Source organism: Microcaecilia unicolor, chromosome 6 (genome assembly GCF_901765095.1).
Source record: "Microcaecilia unicolor chromosome 6, aMicUni1.1, whole genome shotgun sequence".
Lineage (NCBI taxonomy): Eukaryota > Metazoa > Chordata > Amphibia > Gymnophiona > Siphonopidae > Microcaecilia > Microcaecilia unicolor.
This window is the reverse complement of record NC_044036.1, coordinates 296279699-296305573: the sequence shown is the minus strand read 5'-3', so window position 1 is coordinate 296305573 and position 25875 is coordinate 296279699. Positions and strand designations below refer to the sequence as shown.

General features: G+C 48.8%; 1 protein-coding gene across 2 annotated transcripts in view; it reads left to right on the top strand.

Annotated features, from left to right (window-relative positions):
• Nucleotides 1-25875, top strand: part of TTC16 (tetratricopeptide repeat domain 16) — a 54093-nt gene that overhangs the window by 23430 nt on the left and 4788 nt on the right. For both annotated transcript variants that reach the window (XM_030207951.1, XM_030207952.1), the window contains exons 8-11: nt 17531-17745; nt 25088-25326; nt 25475-25616; nt 25700-25865. In XM_030207951.1, the coding sequence (XP_030063811.1) occupies nt 17531-17745; nt 25088-25326; nt 25475-25616; nt 25700-25865 (762 nt within the window). The remainder of the gene's footprint in view (nt 1-17530; nt 17746-25087; nt 25327-25474; nt 25617-25699; nt 25866-25875) is intronic.

Here is a 25875-nt window from a genome sequence, read left to right as displayed (position 1 = left end):
GGGCAACAGTGAATTTTCTCCTGCTCGGAACGAACGGGGTTTCAGTTCGTTGTTAGAGCGTGAGAGCAGCGAGAGTGTGTGGAGTGAGTGAAAGTTTTTTGGATCCGGCTCACGCGGCATTGTTTTTTGGTTTGCCCTCGTGTTTGGATGGCAGGTAAACTGCTCCGGTGTCGCGCGCGCCGCGGTGTAGAATCTCCGGGAGCTCAATGCCGTCTTTGCGGCGAACCGAAGCAAGTGCCGGTGGCAGCGGCTCCCCCCGAGTTGACTGCGGAGGTCCCGGCAGTTTCGGGAGTTGCTGGGGCAGTGGGGACGCCGCTCGGGACATCGTCGGCGGTTCCGGTTTTGGCGGGAACGGCCGCCATTTTGTCAGCGGCGCGCACTGCGGAATCAGCAGTTTTTCGGCCCGCTTCCCCCGTTTTGGTCACAAAAAGCCCGTCTGAGGCTCCTGGAGGGGTTGGTTTCCCCCCGGAGTTCGTGTGGACCCTCTATCAGGCATGGAGGACGGGACCCCCCCAATTGGAGGAGGGGGCTAGTACCTCTTTGGCTAAAAGACCAAGGGTGGATTGGTCAGAGGACGGGGAGTTTTTTTCTCCGGGTGGTTCTGACGGAGCTCTTAGTGAATTGGGGGACCCAGAGGGGTTTGAAGGTTTGCAGGATGCGGAGTGCCTAATTCCTGGTGAGGATCCCTCGGTGGTTCGTATTTTTCACAGGGATGAGCTGTCTGAGCTTATAGATCAGGTGTCGGCCACCCTTAAGTTTGATCAGCCAGAGGTAGCCATGGGGGAGGCTAGACAGGTGGATCCCTTAGTTAAAGGTATCCAGAGGAAAGCCCGGTCCTTCCCCATGAACAAGGACCTCCGGGATATGGTCTTTCAGGAGTGGAATGTTCCGGATGCGCCATGTAAAGTAGCGAAAGCCATGGCGAGGCTTTATCCTCTTCCGCAGGAAGATAGGGATTCCTTTAAGGCTCCCACTGTGGATGCCGTGGTGACAGCAGTTACTAAAGCCACAGCGATCCCGGTAGACGGAGGTACCGCTCTCCGTGACCCCCAGGATAGGAGGCTGGAATCATTTCTCAAACGTAGTTTTGATCTGTCAGCTCTCGCCTTGCAGGCTTCGGTGTGTGGGGGCCTGGTAGCTCGGGCGTGTTTTCGCTGGGCCGAGAAGCTTCTGGATGATTCGGTGGATGTTGGTTCCTCGGGGGTTCAGGAGTTAGCCAAGCTGGAGATGGGATCGTCCTTTTTGTCGGATGCTCTTTATGATTTATTGCGGGCTTCGGCGAAGAATATGGCTATGGTAGTGGGAGCGCGTAGGGCCCTTTGGTTACGCGGTTGGGTCGCGGACGCGGCCTCTAAGGCTAAGCTGTGTTCTCTTCCCTTCAAGGGGTCCATGCTTTTTGGTGAGGAATTGGATAAGTTGGTGAAAGGTCTCAGTGATGCCAAGGCCCCTAGGCTTCCGGATTTTCGTTCCAAGGCGGCTTCCAGGGGCACTTCCTCCCGAGGGCGGTTTAAGGAGGCTCGTCGGTATAGGCCAGGGAGGTCTAGTGGGGCTCCTAGGGGTCGTTTCTTCCAGCGCACCCAGTCCTTTCGTGGGAGTCGTCGCGGAGGGCGTGACTTTTCCACGGGAGGGCAGGTCTTGGGGCGTAATGCACAATGAAGGTGTGCGGGCCCAGGCTCTGGTTCGGGTAGGGGCTCGTCTGAGTCTTTTTTACCAGAACTGGGCCCAAATCACTTCAGATCAGTGGGTTCTCGAGGTGGTGCGAGACGGCTATGCCCTGGAGTTCGACAGTTCACCTCCCAAAAGGTTCTTGGAGTCCCCTTGTCATTCGAGGCTCAAGCGGGCAGCTGTGCGGGACACGTTGGCTCGGTTGATCAGGTTGGGGGCGGTGGTACCGGTTCCCCTCGCTCAGCGCGGCTCGGGCTGCTATTCGATCTATTTTGTGGTCCCAAAGAAGGAGGATGCCTTTCGGCCTATCTTAGATCTAAAGAGGGTCAATGCAGCTCTCAAGGTTCCCTCGTTTCGCATGGAAACGTTGTGGTCGGTCATTGTCGCGGTTCAGGACGGAGAGTTTCTAACGTCTTTGGATTTGACGGAAGCTTATCTCCACATTCCTATTCGTGCTGCTCATCAGCGATTTCTTCGCTTTTCGGTATTAGGGAAGCACTTTCAGTTCTGTGCTCTACCTTTCGGACTAGCAACGGCTCCCCGAACGTTTTCCAAAGTTATGGTAGTAGTGGCAGCGGCTTTGCGGAGGCAGGGTGTTCTGGTGCACCCGTACCTGGACGATTGGCTGATTCGAGCCAAGTCCAGGTCGGAGAGCGAGATGGCTACTGCTCGAGTGGTTCAGTTTCTTCAGTCTCTGGGCTGGGTAGTGAACTTCGGCAAGAGTCATCTGGTGCCGTCGCAGTCGCTGGAATATCTGGGGGTGCTTTTCGATACCAAGAAGGGTCGAGTATTCTTGCCGGGTCCCCGGATTCGCAAGTTGCAGGGTCAGATTCGTCGGTTTCTGGCGGACTCAGCACCGACGGCCCGGGAGTATCTGCAAGTCCTGGGGTTGATGGCGGCCACCATAGAGGTAGTTCCGTGGGCCCGGGCGCACATGCGGCAGTTGCAGTCAGCTCTTCTCAGTCGTTGGTCACCACTGAGTCAGGAGTTGGACAGTCGTCTTCAGCTGGCGGTAATCCCACGCCTCAGTCTCCGGTGGTGGCTAGACACAGACAATCTGGAAAAAGGAATGCCGTTGGAGGCCCCGCAGTGGGTGGTCCTCGTCACAGATGCCAGTCTACAAGGCTGGGGAGCTCATTGTCTCGGGCAAGTGGCTCAAGGTCGGTGGACTCAGTTAGAGGCTCAGTGGTCCATCAATCGTTTGGAAACTCGGGCCATTCGGCTCGCGCTTCAGGCTTTTCAGAGTCTCCTGTGCCGGAAAGCAGTCAGGGTCTTCTGCGACAACGCCACCGCCGTGGCTTATGTCAACCGTCAGGGGGGCACAAAGAGTCAGGCGGTCACGGAGGAGGCGGCGTTGTTGTGCCAATGGGCGGAGAGTCACCTGCTAGCGCTCTCCGCGGCACATGTGGCCGGAGTGGACAATGTGGACGCAGATTACCTGAGCAGGCATACTCTAGACCCAGGAGAGTGGTCTCTGCATCGGTCGGTGTTCGAGCGCATTGTGTCGGTCTGGGGTCTTCCCGAGGTGGACCTGATGGCAACGGCCCACAATGCTCAAGTGCCGAGGTTTTTCAGTCGTTGGAGGGACCCTCGAGCGGAAGGGATCGACGCTCTGCTGGTGCCCTGGCCTCAGGAGTTGCTGTATGTTTTTCCTCCATGGCCGTTAGTCGGACGCGTAGTTCAACGCATAGCTCGGCACCCCGGACGGGTGATTTTGATAGCCCCGAATTGGCCGCGTCGGCCGTGGTTCGGAGATCTGGTACGGCTGGCGGTAGCAGACCCTCTTCCGTTGTCAGATTCAGTGGTGTTGTGTCAGGGCCCAATAGTTATGCCAGATCCGGTTCGGTTCTCGCTTACGGCCTGGCTCTTGAGAGGCACAGGTTAAAGAAGAAGGGTTTTTCGGCCAGAGTTATCGCCACAATGTTGAGCTCTCGTAGGCAATCTACTTCGTTGGCTTACGTCCGGGTTTGGAGAGTTTTTGAGCATTGGTGCGCAGGTAGACAGGTTCTTCCTTTTCGTGCGTCTGTGACTGATGTATTGGAGTTCCTACAGGATGGTATGGACAGGGGTCTGGCCTTGTCCTCTTTAAAAGTACAGGTGGCAGCTTTGTCCTGTTTTCGGGGGAAGGTTCAGGGGAAGTCTTTAGCTTCTAGTCCTGATGTGGTTCGTTTTTTGAAGGGCGTTAAGTTGCTGCGACCGCCTCGGCGGCGGATGGTGCCTCCGTGGGATTTGAATCTCGTTCTGGATGCTTTGGTTAGGCCGCCGTTTGAGCCCTTGGTGGCTGTTTCGGACAAGGATCTTTCATTAAAGACGGTTTTCTTAGTGGCCATTACTTCAGCTCGGAGGGTGTCGGAGCTTCATGCTTTGTCTTGTAGGGAACCCTTCTTGATTTTTTCCAAGGAAAAGGTTTCGTTGCGGCCAGTACCGTCCTTTTTGCCCAAGGTGGTCTCAGAGTTTCATGTTAATCAAGTCATTTCCTTGCCAGTTTTGGGTAATTTGGCGGGGGATACGGAGCAGCGTCGTCTGGCAAAGCTAGATGTGCGGAGAGTCTTGCGCTGTTATATTTCCAGAACTCGGGAGTATAGAGTTTCTGATCGTTTGTTCGTCCTGCATGGTGGTGCAAAGAAGGGCGCGGCAGCTTCCAAGGCAACGATAGCAAGGTGGTTAAAGGAGGCGATTGTTTCGGCTTATTTGCTAAAAGGTCGCTTGGCTCCTAAGGAGTTTTCGGCCCATTCTACCAGGGGAATGGCGGCCTCTTGGGCGGAATGTAGCATGATTCCTCCGTTAGATATTTGTCGAGCGGCGGTTTGGTCTTCTTTGCATTCCTTTGTTAAGCATTATAGGATTGATGTGCATGCAAAGGAAGAGGCTGGCTTTGGGGCTGCAGTGTTGACCTCTGGCCTTCGTGGATCCCGCCCGTAGGATATTTACTGCTTTGGTACGTCCCACGCGTCTTGACCGGTCTGGAGGGTTGTGGAGGAAGGTGAAATTAGATCTTACCTGCTAATTTTCTTTCCTCTAGACCCTCCAGACCGGTCAAGGCCCGCCCTGTCTATCTGTCTGTCTGTATTTTAGGCCAGGAGGTTTGGTTGGTCTGTTGTTATTTCTTGGCAGCTGTTGATTGTTGTGTCTATGGATTCAGACTCTGGTTTACCAGTTTTTTGTTGGTTGGAGTCTGGACAGGTGTGACAGTGTTTGGTAGTCCACCTGTGGAAGCACACACGAAAAAAGGGACACAGTAAGAGAAATAAAGAAAGTGTCCAGTTGGCAGTGACCACGTACAGGGTTGCTCATTATAGTTAGTGTTATGGTTTCTCTGCTTTGTTAGTGTTATACTGGCTAGTGGATGTACTGCACAGGTTATATATACAGTATTCAAAAGCTCAGTGTTTCTCAGTCTCCCTCTGCTGGTAGGAGGACATAACCCACGCGTCTTGACCGGTCTGGAGGGTCTAGAGGAAAGAAAATTAGCAGGTAAGATCTAATTTCACCATTGGCCAGGTGGGTTATCTGCCAAACCTCAAACATACCTCGCCTCCCTCCTGCACAAGCTGGCTTCAGAGACATTTCAACCTGTTCTGGAGATGTGCCTTATCTCATACATTGTTCTTGAGTGTGCCTTATCTTATACCAGCCTGTTCTTTCAGATATACCAGGAGAGTCAGTTTTGGGTCAAAGACAGGGGATTTTAAAAATGTATTATCGATTAAAACAAGACTGAAAAGCAATTTTTAATATTTTCCATCACAGAACTAAACTGAGATTCCATGCCAGGACTAGCGGATGCACTGATGGGCAGAAATGCACTATGCCCTTGAAGTACACAACATCCAGATGCACCCCTAATAGAATTCTCTCCAAATGGCTTTGATCGCAGACCAGTGCTGCAGTCTGCCTTTTAAAAAGGCCAAAACTAGGCAATTTTTCAGACCTTCCTGTAGAAACAATAATACCTGGGCAATAGAAGCTCTAAAAGGAGAAAACCCTTTCACTGTACACCATGCTTCAGAAGCTCTCCAGATTTTAGTATGAGCTAACAAGATAGATCACTTCCTTGCTTGCAAAAAAGTTGTAATTATCCCATCCACAAAACTCTTATGCTTCAGATGTGCTCTCTCATGGGTCAAGCTATAAGACAAAAACAAGATGGGCTGTCCTTGATCACCAGGCTTTGTACAAGGTGACCCTTTTTTTTTTTTTAAGAAGCCTTAGGCTCTTCCTTGTTAGAAGATGAACCTGATCTGCTTACTATAGATATATGGGCCAATCTGGCGCCCCTAGGATCATCACCTTTTGCAAAATGCAGCTCAGCAGCAGCCACGGGAGAAAGGCATACAATATTCTGAATCAAGGCCACTTCAGCAGGAAGGTATCCAACACTGCTTCCCTGCATTCCCTCCAATTGAAACATAGGGGAACCTTGGTGTTGCAACTCATTGCAATGAGATCTATTACTGGAATCACTGAACAGGTTCAGATCATGGCAGAGGCCTTCTCTGACAGCTCCCATTCATGCCTGATCAGGAAATCTTCATGAATATTCTGGACCTCTGCAGTGTGCACTGCCAGTAATGCTTGTAGGTTGTTCTTGGTCTAGTGCAGTAATACTGATTCTTCTCTTGCCACTCCTTGCTAGTTGAGATAAGCCATTGCTTTGGTATTGTTGGAGAGGACTTCCACCACTTTACCTTGTATCTGAAATCCATCAATACTTTTTATATAGCTTGAGTTTCCAAGTGATCAATTGATCAAGTTGCCTCAGTCACCATCCACCTGCCTCGAGCAACCTCAGGCAATGAGCTCCCCAGCTGAATAGACTGGCATCCATCATTACCATTAACCACGCTGGGGCTTCCAGGCCTGTGCCCTTCATTAGATTCTGGGATTGGAGCCTCCATTTCTTACTGGTCTTGGTGTCCGCTGCCCACAGAAGATGTTTCTTGTAAGATTGGTGTTGATCAACCAATGGGAATAAAGTAAAGATTTTAGGAGCTGTATATGGATGCAGGCCTATGGAACTAGATTGAGGGTCTCTGCCATAAGAGTCCAGCACGTGTCACAAGGTGTCTTCTTCTCTACAAGGGGTAAAGAACAAAGGGTCATGGACTTAATATACCGCCTTTCTGTGGGTACAACGAAAGTGCTTGTATTTGAGGCTGGAACTTCAGCCTTCTTGGGTAGAAAAATGTTGCCTACTTGAGTATCAAATTGTGTATAACAAGGATCCAAATTGCTGTTCTTGTTTAACGTACGTTCAGATGACACCTCCATCAGTAGAGGAGTGGAGTGGTTGCCTTCTCTGCCCCTCATCACTTACAATAGTAGCAAACCAAATCCAGTGGTCCTCTTTCTTTTTTCCCAGCTCTTCACAGAAAATCTAGTTGCAGGGGTAGGGTGAGGGGTGATTCCTGCCACTGCCATCTAGAAGATAAGTAAAAACTGTCAACTAGGGACCGGATCCCTCCTGCTGCTGTAAGTTTGCCAGTCTAGCTTAAATCACTCTCCCCCAGCCTTGGTGAGTCAGAGAAGAAGCAAGTCTGCTTGTTAACCAAGTACATGAAAAGGAGGAAGAAAAGACCTAGAGGACATCACACTCAAAGCAGTCCATCTAAACCAGGGAAAGACATGGATTCTTCCAGATATCCCTGAGGAGAGACCTCACTTGGCAGAATCCAGACTGGCTCAACTACTACTACTACTAATTATCCTCCTATATAATAATTCTCACCTCCAACGTTCAGAGGCTGCCTGGAACCGTGGATTCCGCCGGATGTGGTCTGCTTCATGGAGTAGATCGAACTGATGTCAGCAGCAAACAGCGACGCAGCCAGGAGGAGGAGTAGCAGGAGTAGCAGCCAGGGGTTTCCCTCTCCTCCCCCTGCCTAGGAATCGCTCCAGACTGGCTGCCAACCTCCGTGTTCCGAAGCACCCGTGCACACTAACCGCCCTGGAAAAACTGCCGCCGCCCTCCCTGTCCTCTCCAAGTCCAGATTTGGACTGTCGGAGAGGACGGACAGGGAGGGCAGCAAGACAGCAACCGACTGGCTCCGGCGACTGTCAAATGTGGAGGGGGGAGGGAAAGAGAGGACGGACAGGGAGGGCGGCGACACGGCAACTGACCAGCTCCAGCGACTGTCAAATGTGGCGGGGGGACGGAAAGACCAGTGCATCCGACTACAGCGCATCTGTCATCCCCGTTCACTCACAACAAAGCAAGCTATGAGATGCTGCAGGACGTTTAAGACACAGGAGTGGAATACAGCACAGCAAGTCTACGGTAAGCAAGGAAGCCCATTGGTAAATCTCTGTTTCCATATCATCAAGCTGATCAATCCATAGACTGGTGGGTTGTGTCCATCTACCAGCAGGTGGAGATAGAGAGCAAACTTTTGCCTCCCTATATGTGGTCATGTGCTGCCGGAAACTCCTCAGTATGTTCTCTATCTCAGCAGGTGGTGGTCACACACAGCAGCAGCTCTGGCTAGGCCTCCAAGCCTAATTTTTAGGTTTTGTTGAGTGCCTGGGGTTGAGGGCTCTTTTGAGCAAGTGCAAACCTGGTGGTGCCAGGTCCCTCCTTTTCTCCCCCTCCCGCTGGCTCCGTTAAAAAAAAAAAAAAAAAAAATTTGAACGTCCTTAAAGGCGTTTATTTCGACATTTATTTAAACGTTTATTGCAGCTACTCACTGGGACACCAGGTCGTTACAGCTCGGAGCGGACAGCAGGTAATTTTTACCTTTTTATAGCGGGCAGGGGGTTCCCCGATTTATCTCCACGTGGCATATGGCGTCGGAGGGCGAGGGCGTAAAGAGTCGCTCCCCGGATCGCTTGGGCGCTTCTAGAGGGGATGCGGGGGTCTTAAAGCCTGATTCGCCCTTGTTGGGTGACAGTTTCGTGGCCGATGAATGTCCCGGTCCTTCCTCCGGCGTGGCAATTTTTCCCGCCATAAACGCCCATCCCCCGCTCCTCGCCTCCGCCATCTTGGCCGGCCACGCGGCTCGGACGGCTTCTTCTTGGGCCGCCCTTGAGGTTGGAGACATTAATGCCATGAACGCCCTTAATTTGGGCGACGGCACAAAAGCGGCTAAAGTTAAGCGCCGTTCTTCCCGCGCGGCTCCTTCGCGGAGTGTCGCGCCAGACACCATTTTGGATGCGCAGCATGTCTCTCCCCCGCTCTTGCGAGCGCCGGTTGAGGGTGCGTCTAGGGCTGTTGCCCAGGCTGCGGAAGTACACAGTCTGGAGGGTTTCTCCCCCAAGTTTGTTTTGCTGCTGCATCAGGCCTTCCTTATGCAAAACGCTGCCCCTGCTCCCTCGTCTGGTAAAGAGGTTGAGGTTCCCAGAGGTAAACGCCCTCAGGTTGATTCCCAGGTCTTGGAGGACTTTGTCTCCTCCGATGTAGATGAGGGCAGCGTATCTGAGGTCTCCCAACGGTCCTTTGCGGATTCCTTGGAGGAGACGGATCCCCGCTCGGATGGAGCGGATGACCCCTCTGCAGCGCGGCTTTTTAGCTCAGAGGATTTGTCCAACCTGTTGGTACAGGCCATGGACACTTTGAAGATTTCCTTTCCGGAGGACGTCTCTCCCTCAGCCCCTGTTGGCTCTGCCATTATGCTGGGGACGAAGCGCCCGCCTAGAACCTTCCACGTGCATGATGCCATGCACACCTTAATTGCGGCTCAATGGGATGTCCCGGAAGCGAGCCTTAAAGTGGCTAGGGCTATGTCCCGCCTCTATCCTTTGACTGAAAGTGAACGTGAGGCCTATCTGTGGCCTACCGTGGATTCTTTAATCACTGCGGTGACTAAGAAAACGGCGTTGCCGGTGGAAGGTGGCACGGCCCTAAAGGACGCCCAAGACAGAAGATTGGAGGCGGCCTTAAGGTCGTCCTTTGAGGCAGCTGCTTTAAGTTTGCAGGCCTCAATTTGCGGCTCCTATGTGGCCAGGGCGTGCCTGACTATGGTGCAGCGGGCTTTCCCCTCGGATCTTTCCTTGAGGGCTGATTGGCCGGCCCTGGAATCGGGCTTAGCCTATTTGGCAGACTTGCTGTATGATGTCTTGAGGGCCTCAGCGAAAGGCATGGCTCAGACAATCTCTGCGCGGCGGTGGCTTTGGCTGAAACATTGGTCTGCTGACCACGCCTCTAAATCCCGCCTGGCTAGATTGCCTTTTAAAGGCAAGCTGCTCTTTGGGGTCGAGCTGGACAAAATCGTGACCGATCTCGGCACGTCTAAGGGCAAGAAGTTACCAGAGGTCAGGGTTCAGGCTAGTACTCGCCCTGGTACCTCCAGAGGACGGTTTCAGGAAACCCGTCGGTACCGCCCGGGCAGGTCGGGCTCCTCTGCCCCCTCTTCCTTCAAGAGGAACTTCTCCCCCAAGCAGCATTCCTTTCGCAGAGACCGCCGTCCCGGAGGTGCTCCCTCCGGTCCTCCCCCAGGGTCTCGTACCCAATGACGGGGCCTTGCTCCACGCCCCAGTGCAGATTGGAGGACAGCTGTCCTCGTTTATGGGCGAGTGGACCACAATAACTTCAGACGCTTGGGTGCTGGAAGTCATCAGAGACGGCTACAAGCTAGAGTTCTGCCGACCCTTAAGAGACGGGTTTGTACTCTCTCCCTGCAAGTCTCCGGTCAAAGCTGTGGTAGTGCAGCAGACCTTGAACAATCTGATCCGCCTGGGGGCGGTCGTTCCGGTGCCAGAAAATCAGCTTGGCAAGGGATGTTACTCCTTTTTCTTTGTGATACCAAAGAAAGGAGGTTCTGTACGGCCTATCCTCGACCTCAAAGGGGTCAATTGGGCCTTGAAAGTTCGGCACTTTCGCATGGAGACCCTCCGCTCTGTTATAGCGGCAGTGAAGGCAGGAGAGTTCCTGGCATCCTTGGACATCAAGGAAGCGTACTTGCATATTCCCATCTGGCCTCCTCATCAACGCTTTCTGCGTTTTGCAGTACTGGGCCGACACTTCCAGTTCAGAGCCCTCCCGTTCGGGTTGGCTACTGCTCCGCGGACCTTCTCCAAAGTAATGGTGGTCATCGCGGCCTTCCTGAGGAAGGAAGGAGTTCAAGTCCATCCTTATCTGGACGACTGGTTGATCCAAGCCCCCTCTTATGCAGAGTGCGGCAAAGCTGTGAACCGGGTGGTTGCTCTTTTGAGCTCCCTGGGGTGGATCATCAACTGGGAGTAAAGCCAGCTGCGCCCGACTCAGTCCCTGGAGTATCTGGGAGTTCGATTCGACACCCAAGTGGGCAGAGTGTTCCTGCCAGACAATCGGATTGTCAAGTTTCAGGCTCAGGTGGACTAGTTCCTAGTAGCCTCTCCTATTCGGGCTTGGGACTACGTGCAGCTGTTGGGCTCTATGACGGCCACGATGGAAGTTGTGCCCTGGGCCAGGGCTCATATGAGACCACTACAACAATCTCTGCTGCTGCGCTGGACTCCGATGTCGGAGGATTATGCTGTGCGCCTTCCCTTGGACCCAGCAGTGCGCAAGGCGCTGAGCTGGTGGACGCAGACAGACAAGTTGTCTGCAGGAATGCCTCTGGTGACCCCGGAGTGGATTGTCGTCACGACAGACGCCTCTTTGATGGGCTGGGGAGCCCACTGCTTGGGAAGGACAGCGCAGGGGCTCTGGTCTCCTGCAGAGGCAAGTGGTCTATCAACCTCCTGGAACTCAGAGCCATTCGGTTGGTGTTGTTGGAGTTCATCCCGGTACTGGTGTTGAAGCCTGTACGGGTCCTGTCGGACAATGCCACGGCTGTGGCCTATGTCAACCGCCAGAGAGGTACCAAGAGCGCCCCCTAGCCAAGGAGGCCATGAATCTATGCCAGTGGGCGGAAGCGAACCTGGAACAGCTGTCAGCGGCCCACATTGCCGGAGTCATGAATGTCAAGGCGGACTTTCTCAGTCGCCATACCTTGGAGCCCGGAGAGTGGCAGCTATCTGCTCAGGCGTTCTTGGGCATCACGAAGCGCTGGGGCCAGCCGAGCCTAGATCTGATGGCGTCATCGGCCAATTGTCAAGTGCCGCGCTTTTTCAGCAGAGGACGGGACCCTCGATCCCTGGGAGTAGATGCTCTTCTCCAACAGTGGCCGACACAAGAGCTTCTCTATGTGTTCCTGCCCTGGCCCATGTTGGGCAGGGTGCTAGACCGGGTGGCAAAGCATCCCGGCAGGGTAATCCTGGTGGGTCCGGATTGGCCCTGGTATGCGGACTTGATCGGGCTCTCAGTCGGCGATCCTCTGCGGCTGTCAGTGGAGCAGGGCCTGTTTCATCAGGGCCCCGTGGTGATGGAGGATCCCTCCCCCTTTGGTCTTACGGCCTGGCTATTGAGCGGCAGCGTCTGAGAAAGAAGGGCTTCTCAGACAAGGTCATCGCCACTATGCTGAGAGCGAGGAAGCGCTCTACTTCTACTGCTTACGCCAGGGTTTGGCGTATCTTTGCAGCGTGGTGTGAAGCAGGCTCACTTTCTCCCTGCACTGCTCCAATTTCTTCAGTGTTGGCGTTCCTGCAAGAAGGTCTGGACAAAGGCCTGTCGCTCAGTTCCCTGAAAGTTCAGGTAGCGGCTCTGGCTTGCTTCAGGGGCCGCCTGAAGGGTGCTTCCCTGGCTTCGCAGCCAGATGTGGTACGCTTTCTCAAGGGAGTTAATCACCTGCGCCCCCCTCTGCACTCAGTGGTGCCTGCGTGGAATCTCAACCTGGTGCTAAGAGCATTGCAGAAGCCGCCTTTTGAACCCTTGTCGAGGGCATCTCTGAAAGACCTGACGTTGAAAGCAGTCTTTTTGGTGGCTATCACTTCAGCCAGAAGAGTTTCCGAGCTCCAGGCACTCTCATGTCGAGAGCTTTTTCTGCAGTTCACTGAGGCAGGAGTGACTATTCGCACAGTGCCTTCCTTCCTGCCCAAGATTGTTTTTCGCTTCCATGTGATTCAGCAGCTCTGTCTCCCTTCCTTTCGTAGGGAGGTCTACCCAGAGGAATACTCTGCTCTCAATTTCTGGATGTGAGACGAGTCATCATCAGATACTTGGAAGTGACCAACGATTTCCGGAAATCGGATCATCTGTTTGTCCTGTTTACAGGTCCTCGTAAGGGTCTGCAGGCTTCTAAGCCTACAGTGGCAAGATGGGCAAGGAAGCCATTGCAGCGGCTTAGGTGGCCGCGGGGAAGGCCCATACCTTTGCCAGGCATTACCGCTTGACTGTGGCTGCTCGGGCGGAGGCCCGGTTTGGAGCTTCAGTGTTGCGGTCAGGGATTTCTATGTCCCGCCCTGGGTGAGTACTGCTTCGGTACATCCCACCAGTCTATGGATTGATCAGCTTGATGATATGGAAGGTAAAATTATGTATCATACCTGATAATTTTCTTTCCATTAATCATAGCTGATCAATCCATAGCCCCTCCCAGATATCTGTACTGTTTATATTCTGGTTGAATTTTAGGTTCAAGTTTAGCCTTCAGTTACTTCAGGAGGACTTCGTGTTCAAGTTCTTCTTTCACTTGGATTCTTCAAGAGTTGAGACGAGTTTGTGTTACAGTGAGCTGCTGCATTCCTCTCCCCTCCGTTTTACGGGGCTGGATTGAGATTTAAATTCTGCCGGCACTCCCTCCCGCTTCGTGCGGCTATAGGGCAGCTTTGTACCCCTCCCGCTTCGGCGGTGTTAGGGTCAGTCAGCTCCTCCCGCGGTTGCGGTTGCAGGATAAGCCAGATCCCCCCGCATCGGCGGGTGTGGTGTCCCTCCCCCGCTCCGCGGGGATGAGCTGGACAGATTCCCCTCCCCCACTTGTGTGGGGATGAGCTGGGTTAATTCCCCTCCCCCGTTTCGGCGGTGGTGAGCTGGGCAGAGTGTCCCTTCGTGGGTGTAATTCTCTAAGTGCTGAGTCCTGCGGATGGAGCTTTGATATCGACATACTGAGGAGTTTCCGGCAGCACATGACCACATATAGGGAGGCAAAAGTTTGCTCTCTATCTCCACCTGCTGGTAGATGGACACAACCCACCAGTCTATGGATTGATCAGCTATGATTAATGGAAAGAAAATTATCAGGTATGATACATAATTTTACCTTCCACTCCCCTGCGCAGCCGTCATTACCATACACTCAAAAACAACCAAACCTAGGAGCTCCCTCTGCACCTTGTCCTTTTTACATTGCTGATAGTGCCTTAAAACGTCAAGGACAAAAGGAGGGGGGAGACAGACAGACCCTGCAACTGGGAGGGGGGGGGAGGGATGGGAAGGGAGGGGGAAGGAGGGAGGACCCTGCAACTTGCAAAGGGAGGGACGGAGGGGGGACCCTGCAACTGGGAAAAAAGGGGAGGGAGGGAGGGGGCCCCCAGCAACTGGGAGGCAGGGGGTGGACCCTGCAACTGGAAGACGGACGGGGGGGGGGGGGTGATGACCCTGGAAGTGGGAGGGAGGGGGGACCCTGGCACATACTCTCATTCTTACACACACACTCGCACCCACTCTCACTCTCTCTCTGTCACACACACTCGCACATTCACTCTCTCTCACACAGTCACTCTCACACACACTCACTCAAACATACACACTCCAAGGAAAACCTTGCTAGCTTCCGATTCCTTTAAAACAGAAATGGGACTTTTTTGCTAGTCATTTCTAAAGCGCTACTAGATGTAAGCAGCGCTGTACACTTGAACATGAGAGAGTCCCTGCTCGACAGGTGGCTAGTTCTCCAGCTGGGCCCAGGCACTCTTCACCAGACTGCTCCCATAGTTACATAGAATACTCATCATTGTCTGCTGGTGGGATGATGCCTCATATGGAGCAGAGCTCACTACTTGTATGTCAGTCTCCATCTGCTAGTGGAGGGACCTAATCCTTACGTTTTGGGCTGGTCTGGTGGATGAAAGGGAATTTTAAGCTTTTATCATTGATTTTGAAGCCTATTAATGACCTTAGACCATTTTATATTAAGAAGTGTTTGGTCTGGTATGTTTCAGTTAGAATTAACCATTTATCTTAGGGAGTTCTTTTTGAGATTCCTGTTCCAAATTAACTGCCTGACACACTCCTGACCTGCCCATGTCCCTCCCTTGCTCTGGAATTATAAGCACGCAACTTATAGAATACAAACTAACAGCAGTTATATGCATAACTGCTAATTGGTGCCAACTAAGGCCACATCTATATAAATAAAACCCACCTCAAACGTTCTGAAGCTCACTCCATGGCAGTGAAGCACTCAACTCCTGTACTGTTCAGTAGGCTAGGCTATGACTTATGAGGACCACTCACCCTCACTCATAGACCCGCCCTCCACCACGCCCCATCTGCACATAAAACGCACCCTCAACGTTCTAAACCTGACTGTGGCTTCAGGGTTCATAAGTTCGAAGCTCTGTAACCTCTTTTAGTAATCAGGTATCTGTGCCCCGCCCTCACGTCAAAACGTTATGACGTCGAGGGCGGGTACTAATGACCACAACTACACTTGCCGACATAGGCCCCGCCCATCCCCCTACCCTCCCCATCCACACACGTCACTCCCTCCTTCCGTCCCACTTCAACCCCCCTCACGCCCCTCCCATCGACTTCACCCCTCCCTCCGATTTGAACACCCTCCCTCCCTTCGTGTTCCTCTGGCTGCTACCTACCACCCCAGGTCGCTCGCTCACTCCTCCACCCAGGTCACCGCACCGCCCACAACTTTGCCGCTCCACCCGCCTCCCCCCCCCCCTTTTCTAAGAACGCCCCACGCCCCCTCCATTGAACTAACACAGCCAATACCTCAGAAACGCAGCAGTACAGAACATCGCTTCTCTTCGGCTCTTCTTCCCTCCCTGTGTCCCGCCCTTCCGGAACTTACGTCACACGAGGGCGGGACAAAAGGAGGGAAGAAGACCCGAAAGGAAGCGATGTGCTGTACTGTTGCGTTTGTGAGGTATTGGCTGTGTCAGTTCAATGGAGGGGGCGTGCGCCATTCTTAGAAAAGGGGGGGGAGGCGTCTGCAGCGGCAAAGTTGTGGGCGGTGCGGTGACCTGGGTGGGGGAGCGAGCGAGCGACCTGGGGTGGTGGGTAGCGTCCACAGGGACGGAGGAAGGGGGGAAGAACCGGTGACCGACGATCTTGGGGGCTGGGACGACTGCAGAGCTCTGGGGGAGGGGCATGAATGGCCTGGCCTGCTGGCATGCATCGGAAGACAAACACCTTGCTAGCGCCCGTTTCATTCGTTTCAGAAACGGGCCTTTTTTCCTAGTATAGCCTATTGCTCATTATCAGCTTATTGTGTGCGCAACTGACCTTAGTTTATGATTTTCACATGCAAATTTGTGGGTATACTCATAAATTTGGGTGTGCAGCTTTCTTATAATTAGGGCCTTAGATTGTAAGCCCTCCAAGGACAGAAAAAATACCTACTGTACTTGAATATAACCTGCCTTGAGCTATGACTGAAAAAAGCATGAGCTAAATTCAAAATACTTTCCCTAATCCTTCTTGTTCACACCCAGGGGTAAGCAGTGATTTTAAGCCAACTTGGTTATCAATGATTTATGGATTTGTTTTTCCTCCAGGAACTTGTATAAAACCTTATAAACCCATCTAAGCTAACTGCTTTCATCACATTCGCTGGGAACAAATTTCAAAGTTCAGCTGTACACTGAGTGAAAAATATTTTCTCCAATTTGTTTAAAAAGTGCTACCTAATAGCTTTGTAAAGCATCCTATGGTCTTAATACCATTTGAAAGGATAAATAGCCATTCCCTATTTACCTGTCCCACTGTACTCATGATTTTATAGACCTCTATTATGTCTCTAGACTGAAGAACCGTAATTATGTAGTCCTTACAGGGGAGTTATTCCGCCCTCTTTATCATTTTGGTTGCCCTTCTCAGAATCTTTTCTAGGGTGAACAAACCTTCACATAATACTCAAGGTACAGTTGCACCTTGGGTTGATACAGAAGCACTACGATAATTTGAATTCTCCATTCCTTCCCTTATAATTGCTAACATTGTATTTGCTTTTTCAACCACCACTTCACATTGAGCGGAGGATTTTGACATGTTGTCCATAATGACCTCAAGATCTTTTTCACTGATTTCTAATATGGAACCCAGTATTGTGTAGCTATTATTACATTATTTTTCCCCTGTGTGGATGACATTTCCACATAAAATGTAATATTTTGATGCCCAGTCTGTCTCACAAGGTCGTCCTGCAGTTTCTCATGCTTGGCTCATAATTTAAGTACTTTGAATGATTTGGGGTCTCTCAGAAAATGTGATCACCTACTTGGTGCTTCCTTTTCCAGACTGTTTTATAAATAAGTTCAAGATCTCTGATGTACTGCATACTTTTTCTCCATTGAGAGAAATTACTATTTAGTTGTACTGCTTCCTCTTTTAGGGCTCCTTTTACAAAGCCGTGCTATCGATTAGCTGCATGCCAAATGTGAAAAAGCCCATTCAGTTCCTATTGTCTTCGTTGTGTGGTAATCACTACCACAGCTTTACAGAAAGAGCCGTTAGTCAATTACTAATCCATAGCTTTATTTTTTGTTACATTTGTACCCCGCGCTTTCCCACTCATGGTAGGCTCAATGCGGTAGGCAATGGAGGGTTAAGTGACTTGCCCAGAGTCACAAGGAGCTGCCTGTGCCGGGAATCAAACTCAGTTCCTCAGTTCCCCAGGACCAAAGTCCACCACCCTAACCACTAGGCCACTCCTCCACTCATTGCCTCCTATCCTGTGACTTTCATTTTGTGATGAGCCCTTTTTGAGGGACTTTGTGAAATGCTGAAAATCTATATCCACCAACTTGCTCTTATTTCTTAACCTCTTCCAAAACAACCTAACAGATTGCTAAAGCAAGACTTCCTTTGCTAAATCCATGGTTTTCTCCCCAACAGGTGAACTTGTGTTTCCAGGATGTAAAGGCAGCTCTGGCTTTGGAACCAGATCACAGTGGGGCTCAAGCCTTGAGAGGAAAACTAATGACACAAGCTGGAGAAGCCAAGGTGCTAGCTATCAGCAGAGTACTGGAAGGAAAGCTGCATGAGGCCCTTCATAAGATCAGTTTGGCCATAGAGAGTCAGCCCTCTGAGGCCCAGTACTATGTTATCAGGTACCCAGATACATTGTATAAACTAATGGCAATGAGGACCAAGTTCAAAGCTTGTCATACTGACTTAAGGGTCTTTTTATTAAGCTGAGTTAAGCACAAATGTGTGCTTAACGCAAGAAAGTTCCCTAACGCATTACACGCTGAAGAGTTTTGTGTTAGTTTTAACACCTGCGCACATTAAGTGTGGTTTTTTTTTAAGGGTGTGTCGGGGCAAAGAATGGGTGTGGAAGTGCTATTCTGCTAGTGCGCTGACATTACTGCCACATGGTAATTGGTCAAAATAACCCCAAGAGAAAATCAGCCCCTGACAACCCCCCCCCCCCCCCCCCCAAGTATTTTACCTGTTCTGCTTCTGCAACTGCATGTCTTTCTGCTTCCTGCTGCTGCTTTGAGCCAGGGTATGTCTCCCCTTTGCCACCCCAGTTTCAATGCTCACTGTCCGGAATGTCTTTCTTCTTCCTCCTGCCTGTCCTGTGCCGTCACTTCCCCCCCCCCCCTCCCCCCCCCCCCCACACACACACACTCCAGGCATCCTCCAATGATCGCATAAGACAGGCAGGAGGTAGAGGGAAGCATGCTGTAGTATATTGAGAGGTGGGTGGAAAGGAAGGGTAAGAGATGCATTTCCAGATCATAGGAAGGGACAGAGAGGCCAGAATGCAGGGAAGAGGATAGTGGGACAGAGATGACAGAACACAGGGGTGCAGAGAGAGAGATGCTGCACTGGAGAGGGAGTGGGGAATAGAGGGGGAGAAGAGATGCTGGACCCCCAGAGGGAGGGAGACACAAGTTTTTATTATACTTATTTTTGTGAAGGGCTATTTTGTAACAGGGACAGCTATTTTGTTAGAGAACTTTTTGTCAAGGTCTATTTTGTCTGGGCAATTAAGTCAGGGTGCCCTGCCACACTAACTGGTTAGTGCATTCATAACAGGAGCCCGTAGTGCCTTCTAACGTCAAGAAATAGAAAAATATCTGTTTTACAGCCGTTCTAGAAATGGGCTTAGCACGTGGGAAAGACCCACTAAGCAAAAAGTAAAAAGGCCCCAACCTGGGTTTATTAGTTAATAACAAATTGAAAAAGAGTGTGCAGAAACAGGTAGTAGCAAGCAACCAAACAGAACATAGTGGGATGGGAGCAAAAGCTTTGTTCCTATTAGTTTATTCAAGATCCCAACACACCCCTGAGAAGCTCAAGGGGAGCTGGGAGCCAGGAGATTATTTTCTGAAGGTAACACTTTTGTTTAATTATGGGGAAGAGGAAAGGGGTCCAGATACCTTCATCTCGGATTGGGGTAAAGCCATCCAGCCCAATGGACTTCCTGACTCTTCAGTTATTTCTTTCTCCAATCCTCTTTTGGGAGTCTCGCTTTGCTCTGGGGAGTGACCTACCCTACCCCCACCTATGGGTTCTTTGAGTCCAGGGCTTTCATGTCATACCTCTTCAGATTGTCCTAATCCTCTGAGGGATAATTCTTTCTTTAATGAGGTATATACTTTGTTGCCAAAGGAACCTTCCAGACCTCTGCAGCCAGTTTCGTGGAGAGGGATTACATTATCTGAGGAGAATATTCCTCAATGAGAGGTAACTGGTTGATGTATGGAATATAATTCCATAGTTTGGAGAATCTCTTTTTTCTGGTTCAGTTTCTGAGTTATTTGATTTTTCATCTCAAGTGGTGACAACTATGAGTATCATGGATAAAAGATTTGCTGGAATGGAAGACTGTTTGACTTCCTTACAGACTAAATGTGGGACTTTACAGATTGTTGGATCCTCAGCTGTTAAGGATAGCCTGGTTCTCCATAAGCAACTGGAGGCCATGGAGAACCAAACTAGAAATAAGATCTTGAGAATACTAAATTTCCTTGTTTGTTCTTCACTTTCTTCTGAGATTTTGTTCTGGAAGTATCTGTGTTAATTGCTGAATCTGGCAATATTTTTATTTCCTGGTGCTATTATGTTTCTACTACTGTAAATCAGAGTTCCAAGAGGGATGATGGACCTAATGTTATATGTCCAGTATAACTGTTTAATATAAATGTTTGGAAACTTCACAGGATAATTTCACAGAGCAAGCCACCCTCTTGGTCTCTTTTGTGTCTGAAAAGGATAAAGTAATGACTTTGAGTCATTTGAAGCTTATCTCCCCAAAACATATAATCCTTCTTTTTAAAATATTTCCTGATGTGACTCGAGCCACACAGTTACGTAGGAAACAGTTTCTTCAATTAAAATCTCGTGTGCTTGCATTAGGAGCAACTTTTTTTTAAGTTTCCCTGCAATTGTTTAATAACAATTTCTGATTTTGTTACAAGAAATTACAATTTAAGTTGTGCTTTTTTTTTATCCATCTTAGCTAGAGCGGGTTGTGTTAAAGAAGCAAAATGATTTCAAAAGATTTTTTTTTCTGAATTTGACAGGTGAGGGATTAGTTAATAAATGGGTCTTATTGTATGGGTTCTAAAGTGGCAGGTTATTTCTGCTTTAATTGCCTTTGTTTTTTTCCTTGTGCTTCAACTCTTTTCTTGATGTGGACTTGGTGTCTTTTGCATATGTGGATATGTATTTTTGAACATTTCAATTAAAAAGAGAGCCATCTGGTAATATTCTTCATGGAACCCCATTATGTTAGTCTCCTTGACTATATCCTCTTTTTTTTTTTTTTTTTTTTTTTTTTTAACCATGCAGCATATAATTAAACTGTGAAATCTGTTGTCAGTTTTCTATGATTTGTTTTGCTTTCAGTTGTCTGATCATTAGTTTCATGGAATGTTGTGTCATTTTTATGTTGGAATGGTGATTTCACCTTTCACCTATTCACAATTTTACCCCACTCTTAAATTTAGAAGTAATTTTCTCATATTCCCTTTCAGTTATCTTTTCTCCAAGCTAAAGAGCCCTAATCTGTTCAGTCTCTCCATAAGAGAGATGTTCCATCCTATTTACCATTTTTGTCACCTTTCACTGAACATTTAGTCATATTTCCTCAAAGCTTTTACTCGTTGCATTGGCAGCCTATAAATTTTGATTTCTTGGCATCCTTCCAGAACAGTCCAGGCACTTGGGTTATGCACTCCTATCTGTTGGAGACTGAGAACCTCTGAGTGAACCTATAACTGTCCTGTGCAGTTCCCAATCAGTCAGTATTTCTCAGTCTCCAGCATATAGTAGACATAGAGGCATATTTTCAAAGCACTTAGCTTTCCAAAGTTCCATGGAAACCTATGGAACTTTAGAAGGCTAAGTGCTTTGAAAATGAGCCCCATAGTAAGCCTGTGCAGTCTGGGTTGGGATGGTTACAAATGAGTTGACTATGTACAAATAGAGAACCTTACGAGACTAGGAGACAGGGCAGCTAAATGGCAGATGTCGTTTAATGTGAGCAAGTGTAAGGTGATGCATGTGGGGAAAAAGAACCCGAATTATAGCTACATCATGCAAGGTTCCATGTTAGGAGTTACACACCAAGAAAGGGATCTGGGTGTCGTCGTTGATAATACACTGAAACCTTCTGCTCAGTGTGCTGCTGCGGCTAGGAAAGCGAATACAATGTTGGGTATTATTAGAAAAAGTATAGAAAACAGGTGTGAGGATGTTATAATGCTATTATGTTGTTCCATGGTGCGAACGCACCTTGAGTATTGTGTCCAATTCTGGTCGCCGCATCTCAAGAAAGATTTAGTGGAATTGGAAAAGGTGCAGCGAAGGACGACGAAAATGATAGCGGGGATGGGACGACTTCCCTATGAAGAAATACTAAGGAGGCTAGGGCTTTTCAGCTTGGAGAAGAGACGGCTGAGGGGAGACATGATAGAGGTATATAAAATAATGAGTGGAGTGGAACAGGTGGATGTGAAGCCTCTGCTCACACTTTCCAAAAATAGTAGGACTAGGGGGCATGCGATGAAACTACAGTGTAGTACATTTAAAACAAATAGGAGAAAACTTTTCTTCACCCAACGTGTAATTAAACTCTGGAATTCGTTGCCGGAGAACGTGGTGAAGGCGGTTAGCTTGGCAGAGTTTAAAAAGGGTTTGGACGGTTTCCTAAAGGACAAGTCCACAGACCACTACTAAATGGACTTGGGAAAAATCCACAATTTCGGGAATAACATATATAGAATGTTTGTACGTTTTGGAAGCTGCCAGGTGCCCTTGACCTGGATTGGCTGCTGTCGGGGACAGGATGCTGGGCTTGATGGGCCTTTGGTCTTTTCCCAGTATGGCATTACTTATGTACTTATGTTTTGGAGTCGATGTCTAGATTTTTGGACAGGCTCCTCAAACCATTTGTCAGCCATGAATCACCCTATGCTTGGAACAACCTTCCTGAGCCCTTACGCCAAGCCCCCTCCCTGCCCGTCTTCAAGTCTTTGCTTAAAGCCCACCTCTTCAATGCTGCGTTCGGCACCTAACCCTTACCGTTCAGTGAATCCAGACTGCCCCAATTTGACTGCCCCTATCGGACCGACCATTCACTTGTCTATTAGATTGTAAGCTCTTTGAGCAGGGACTGTCTCTCTTTGTTAAATTGTACAGCGCTGCGTAACCCTAGTAGCGCTCTAGAAATGTTAAGTAGTAGAAGCATATGTTAAGGATTCTATTCATTTTATACAGTTATTGGAAGAGATACAATCTGAAGGCATAGGTGACTTTTACATGATTGGATTGGATGTAGTAGCTTTATATACTAATCTCCCTCAGAATGAGCTTATTGAGATGGCGTGTGAATATTTGGCTCGCACCATAGCTTCTTCATCTAGATTGATCGTAGTATGCCAATTACGTGGGTTATTTGTCACAACTACTTTCAATTTTTGGACGAGTTTTATGTACAGAGGAGTAGAGTGGCTATGGGCGCTATGGAAGCCCCATCGCTCGCTTGTTTGTATATGACTCATTTTGAAGAGAAACATGTATATACCCCTCCATGGCAGGCTAATTTGGTGCTATGGAAGAGGTATATAGATGATGTCATTCTGTTTTGGCGTGGTTCTAAGGATGAAGCGTTAAAATTCATTGATATGCTTAATGGGGCTGATCCACATATAAAATTCATGTCTCGCATTGCCGAACATGATATAGAGTTCTTGGATATTCATGTGATTAGGTCTATGCAGAATATCTTTTCTACTACGATTTACAGAAAACAAACAGACCGTAACACATTACTTCACTATACGAGTTTTCATCACGCTGCGCTGAGGAGAGGGGTTCCGGTTAGTCAGTTTTTAAGATTACGCCGGTTATGTTCTACAGGGGCAGATTTTAAGATCCAGTCCAGTAAGATGATGCAACGGTTCCTGGCTAGAGGTTATCCTATGAGTATTATTAAGAAGGCATACAAACGTGCATTGTATGCCAATCGGCCATGGTTGCTGCTGCCTGTGTTCTGCCGTTTTCTCGATATGCCTCTAAAATTGGACAATTTATACATGGATTTTGGCGTGTTCTTGGGGTCCATTCTGAATTTACCGAGCACCCCAAGATCGCTTATTCGCGTACAGCAAAGTTAGGGGAGCTGTTACAAAGACCTAAGTTCAATGGGGGGAGCGGTGGCCATTCCCCTTGTGGAAAATATGTCTACTGCAAGTTTTCCCTTTCTACTGAATGGGTATGGATTCCTGGGACCACTAAGAAATTTTTCCTACGTAATAAAACCACCTGTATCAGTGAGAGTGTTGTGTATTTATCATATGTCCACGTGATCTATACTACATTGGGCATACTAAACGCTGGTTGAAAAATAGATTAGCTGAACATATTAGCAACCTCAAGGTAGGTAAAAAAGATGCGCCCCTTGTAGCTCGTTGGGCGTGGCCTAATCACATTATAGATGATTTGAGATGTGTAGTGCTGGTGCAAATGTTTTCATTCAGGGGCGGTGGTGATGTCACCATGCAATTGTTTTCTATAGAACAACGCTTTATTTTTACGTGGGATACGGTGGCTCCCAGGGGTCTTAACCTCGAGGTGGAATGGATTTAAGTGCTGGATAGCTTTAACAGGTGTATTCAATTGCCTTTTGGCCCTCCTTATAAAAGGTGGTAGATTGGGAAGGTAGACTAGAGTGTTAACGGTGACAGTTATCGGAGGTCCCGCTTGGACATCTGGTTTACAGCCCCCGAAGGTAGGCAGCCATCAAATAAGATTATTAGTGGTTTATGAATGTATGTTTAAGTAGATTTAATAAGATTAGAGATGACGTGCTAGTGCATATATGTTTTGCTATTTTAGGATTTGGGAGTTGTTCCTCCTGATGAAGGGTAACACGAAATGCGGTCCCACATAGAGGAGCTAAAGTGAAATTAACTGCTCTGGCTTTATGTGGAGTCTGATGGAAGCCTTCTTCAAGCCGCGCTTAGCTTTTGAGCAAGCCTATGGTGACATTGATTAAATAAGGCATTTCCTTCAGTACAAGCTGTTTTTTGTCAATGAATGTTTCCAGAGGATAAAGTACACAGGACAATTGATACTGTGTGAAGATCTACCCTGGACTAATACACGGAATCGTGTGGACATATTTAATGTGTTTTCAGCTGTATGGGGTGGGGGGGGAGATGTGAATATTTTATTTCAGAACATTTATACCCCGCTTTATACCACTTAAAGCAGCCTCAAAGCGGCTTACAATGACAGTAAAGAGGGCAGAAGAATCAGAGGGAGAAGGGAAGGGAAAATGCACTGAAAGGCTGTGGCCAGATCAGAGGGGATGCAAGTACAATGAAAACAGAAATTGATTAGATTAAAAAACAAAGAAACAAAAAGGAAAGGTGTATAACTGATTATGCACATAGGCGTTATAACTGGATGGTGAAGTGAAAGGCTAGAAAGTGAGTTCCTTAGGCACCAGTTAGGTGATTATTTACATGAGTGTGATTGTTAATAAAAAATTACAGATGTTACAATATTACTAGGAGTATGTTTTTTGATGTAGTATCTTTTGTGAGTACTCTGAGTTAAATAATGTTCCCCTATTGTAGTAGATTTAAAAATAAAGTTGCCAACTCCTAATGGCAGAAAGCTATTGGGCAATCAGAAGGTTAGACTCTACAGTATCAGTATTGTATATTGAATATTAATGTATACTGTTAAATACAAATAAATGCCAGTACGTTTTTTTTATAGTATAAACTGCAATTGCTGATCCATTGAGGACCAGAAAATGTTGTCACACCATTCAAGTCCTTGAAATGGTGCTATAGGATAGATTTTGGCATTGTTTCTCTTGGATACTATTGAATATTATTATATGCATAGCATTAGCAAAAATAGGAGCTCCTTAATGTTATAATCTAGTCCAGACCTTCTTTTCTCTTTTCTCCTCTGGCCTGCTAGAGGGGCTATATACCGCAGGCTGCAGCACTTCACTGCTGCCATTGATGATTACCTGATGGCACTGGAGCTGAGCAAGGACAAAGAGACATGTACCAAGGCACAAACACAGCTGCTGCTCACCTATAATGACTTTGCAGTGAACTGTTACACAAAAGGCTTCTATAAAGATGGAGTGTTACTGCTGAATAAGGCACTCAAAGGGCAGAAGCAGGAGCCTGGACTCTATATCAACAGAGGAGGTAACATCCACTCACATCAACAATGGGGGAAACATACACCTCCTCCCAGGTTCCCTTCCACAGCAGGAGTCCACTCACATGACCAAGAATGTACCCCACCCCTTTTGCCATCTGTTGCTTTTGGCCTAAGCTGTGTCTTATTTTTCAGACTGCTTCTTTCAACTGGGAGAGATGACCTTTGCATTGGCAGACTATCAACAGGCTCTGGAGCTGAACCCTCTTGATCAGATTGTGTGGAACAGAATTGGTGTGGTATGTAATGAACTGGGCCTGCAGGAGCAGAAGAAGAGGTGAGCATAAATTAGAGAGGAGGTGGGAAGGCATCCTGCTCTGTGAGACAATAATGCTTTCTTCTGCATGGTTGAGGTTTCAGGAAGTACCAGCAGGCAGAATCTTACTTCTCCAGAGCTATTGAGAAGCAGCCATATTTACCACAATATTACTGGCACCGGGCCAGGGTGCGCCGCTGGTTACAAGACGACAAGGGTGCCCATGAAGATGCTGCCATCGCCCTGCTGCTAAACTCTGACGATAAAAAGGTACCTATGC